Here is a 3426-nt window from a genome sequence, read left to right as displayed (position 1 = left end):
ACTGGATGATTATTTTGTGAAGCAGTGAATGGAGATCTCGGTATCTTTAGGTATCTCAGTATATATATTTAGGTATTTTTATATATCTAAATGATAGGCCTACTGTTCCTTTTGTATCTTAATGCATGTCTATCGCACATGAGTGTTGATCAACAATAAATAATTATATTCTCTAACTCTCTGATATAATAGTTGACAATTTTTTTCAAGATTTGAATTTGATACTTCAAAATAGGGATTTACTTAATTATCGATCTAGAGAAGTATTTAGTTAAATTGATAAAATATTAAAGGAAATCAGAGAAGAAATCGAGTAATTTTTAAAGGAAGATAGTTTGAGAATAATTACTTATCTAAACTAATTTATTAACTTCTTTTTAGTCAAATACAGAATCATAGAATATTTCTGTAGCAAAAACATAGAACTATAAGAATGGATGTTATAACAATATAAAATAAGGAGTATTATTTTTGCTTAGCAGTCTGGTTTTAGCTCAAGCAGCAGTATTATTTATGAAATATTTCAGGAGTGAACGTTTTTAATGTTTTGTAAAAATTAATCTTAATTCCACTCGATAAATTTGAGAAAAACAGATATTGAAAATTATAATAATGCATTCTATTATTTATCATTGATTCAATTATTTAAGGTCAAAGAATGCTTTTATTGGAACAGTACTAAGTTTAAGTTTATCAACTCTTTCCTTGTAGGCCTACTGAATGTGGCTACTGTGGTAGGCCGCCTGCCATTAATTTCCTTCCTTAGTTGGTTTATAAATATGATTTTATCAATCCTTGATCAACATTTGCAAATATAAATGTGAACACTGACTAAAAATGGGAATATTCACAAGACTAACCACTTCTTTATTTTGATAATCTGGATAGTGAATACAGATTGGCTACTTGAAAGATTTATATTTCAGATACTGTTTTTGGTCAGATATAGTGATATTTATCCATGATAAAACACTAGAATATTGACTAAAAATATCACGCATTTATTAAAAAGTTATAAACATGTTCAACACCTATGTTGTCATCTTTAGAAGATGACACCAAAAGAGTGTTGAAACATGCTTATAGCTTTTTAATAAATTCGTGATGTTTTTAGACAATATTCTAGTGTTTTATTAAAGTTTTATGCCTTGAAATTTGAATAAAATTTGTCCTCATTGGTAAAATTAAGCTACATACAGTAAATAAACAATAAAGAAAGTAAATATCTTGTTAGTCTGAATAGTTTAGGAGGAATAGATATTGAAAACTTGAAGGATTGATACCTTGAAATTTGTAGCACATTTGTCATTATTGACACAAGTAAGACCAGTAAATGAATAATAAAGAAAGTGAATGTATTGTTAGTGTGGATAGTTTGGGAGGAATACAGATTGGAAACTTCAAGATTGATAGGCTACCTCGAAATTTGAAAATTTGTTCTCATTGATTCAAGTAAGCTACATACAGTAAATAACTAATCTTCTTATTACAAATATTAGGCTATAGCAAGTTAAGACACTCTTGAGAATTTTTAATTTTGTTTGAATTCTATGTTCTAGTATTTTTTATTCTGTTTATATATTTACTTCTGTGCTAACTCAATTTAAGTATATGATAATATTATCTCCTACTCCCACTGGCGAACAAGAGTCATCTTATGCTAGTGGTTTTTTCACTTACAATCTATAATTAAATTTTAGTTGAATTATTGTATTTGTCATGCTAAGACTCTATTAAAAGTAAATTCGTATGGCTTTTGTTGGTAGGGAGGAATCCCTTGCGGGAAGGTCCCATTGCCTGAATATATAATTTAAGCCGTCAATGGGCCTTACGACTGTCATACTTCAGCCGGGACCGACAGTTTAACGTGCCCATCCGATTACACGGGAGTGATCTGATTAAAAACCTTTTGGTAATGAGAGGGTTTGATTTCTGTATATGTATTTATGAGTGTGAAATAAATTCGAATTTGAAACCTACAATTTAGTAAAATTATCTATTATTGCCACCGATTGCGTGGTCTGCCAACATAAATAAATATTGTGTAATTATCCTGTTATCAGGCCGGGTTGTTTATGTTTGTAAAATTTCTGCTCGAGTCCAGGATTAGTCACCGCTTGCGTGGTCTGCCAAAATAAATAAATATTATGTAATTATCCTGTTATCAGACCTGGTTGTTTATATGTTGGTAAGATCTCTGCTCAAGTCCAGGAATGGTTGATATTTCAGCCCTACTTCTAGTATAGATACCTATGTTGATGAATTGAAAGTAAACTGTGAACATGATTAAATTTAGAATGTGTGAAGAGTGTAGAATGGGGAGTGACTGACCATGTGTAATCACGTTGACTGTCTCGTTGTGAAGATAGAAGAGACTTCGCAGACTGCCCCAGGGCGACAACTGGGGTCTGTAGCCGGTGAGGATGTAGGGGTTGAACTGTAGGTGAGACGGCACCTGGTGCCAGTGGAGGAGCCTCGGTGGCTTTGCACCCTTGGCATCCATCGGCTGCGCCCCTGGCCCGCACTCCTCCTATCACCTGCCGGCCATCCTACTAGCGCAAGCACCACCAACACACTGACGACTAGCAACCGCCATCCGCCGTGCCAGGATACAGGATACTCACGTCGCGCCGCGTGACACTTACATTCAGGAAGCTCCTCATGCAACGCGGGCACACAATGTTTGATATAATATTAATTTCAGTTGCAAATCGGTGATACTGACCTAGCCTACAAACAAAAATTATGATAATGTTGCAAACTTGTGATTAGCTCCTCATGCAACGTGGTCACACAATATTTGATATACTGTAATAATATTATTTGTAGCAAATAACAGAAAACACTTTAAAGTTTTATAATATGAATTAAAACAGGAGGCACACGACATAGATTAAAAAACACTTAAAAACTTCTGGAAATAATTTATAATACATATAATCATTACAATAATTTATAATACATTATAATCATTTCCGATTATAATGTAAGTTTTCAAGTGTTTTTAATCTATCTATGTCGTGTGTCTCCTGATTTAATTCATGTAAAAATATTATCAATATAGTTGCAAATCGTTGATACTCAAAGTTACTGACCTGCAAACGAAACTTGTGATAATGTTTTTGCTTAGTAGAATATTGCAACTATTAGAAATATACATTACATAAAATAGTTTAGATAACTCACATAAATAGATAGTTAATACAGTTTAAAAATACAAAATTTACATTTCAACATTGATAATGAGAGTATTAATGCCTACTAGTTTATTTGACTATTGTAGACCCTATAATAAGCTCTATGATAATTAGGAAGGATGATGATAGGCATATAAGAAGAATGCACAGCTACACAGCTGCAGAATTTTTAAATAGAAACGTAGGTATTGGCCAATAAGCGTTCAGTCATTCATTAGGAATAAGTCTT

At 32.4% G+C, this 3426-nt stretch overlaps 1 protein-coding gene across 4 annotated transcripts in view; it reads right to left on the bottom strand.

Annotated features, from left to right (window-relative positions):
- Nucleotides 1-2572, bottom strand: part of LOC111063403 (progestin and adipoQ receptor family member 4-like) — a 34592-nt gene extending 32020 nt beyond the window's left edge. For all 4 annotated transcript variants that reach the window (XR_005571459.1, XR_005571460.1, XR_005571461.1 and 1 more), the window contains exon 1: nucleotides 2332-2572. Coding sequence is in view for 1 of the 4 variants with exons in the window: in XM_039429543.1 (XP_039285477.1) it covers nucleotides 2332-2503 (172 nt within the window). In the remaining 3 variants the exon portion in view is untranslated. The remainder of the gene's footprint in view (nucleotides 1-2331) is intronic.
- Nucleotides 2573-3426: the final 854 nt, after the last annotated feature.

The sequence above is a fragment of the Nilaparvata lugens genome, chromosome 1 (assembly GCF_014356525.2).
Source record: "Nilaparvata lugens isolate BPH chromosome 1, ASM1435652v1, whole genome shotgun sequence".
Lineage (NCBI taxonomy): Eukaryota > Metazoa > Arthropoda > Insecta > Hemiptera > Delphacidae > Nilaparvata > Nilaparvata lugens.
The sequence above is the reverse complement of the archived record's forward strand: the minus strand, read 5'-3'. Positions and strand labels throughout refer to the sequence as shown.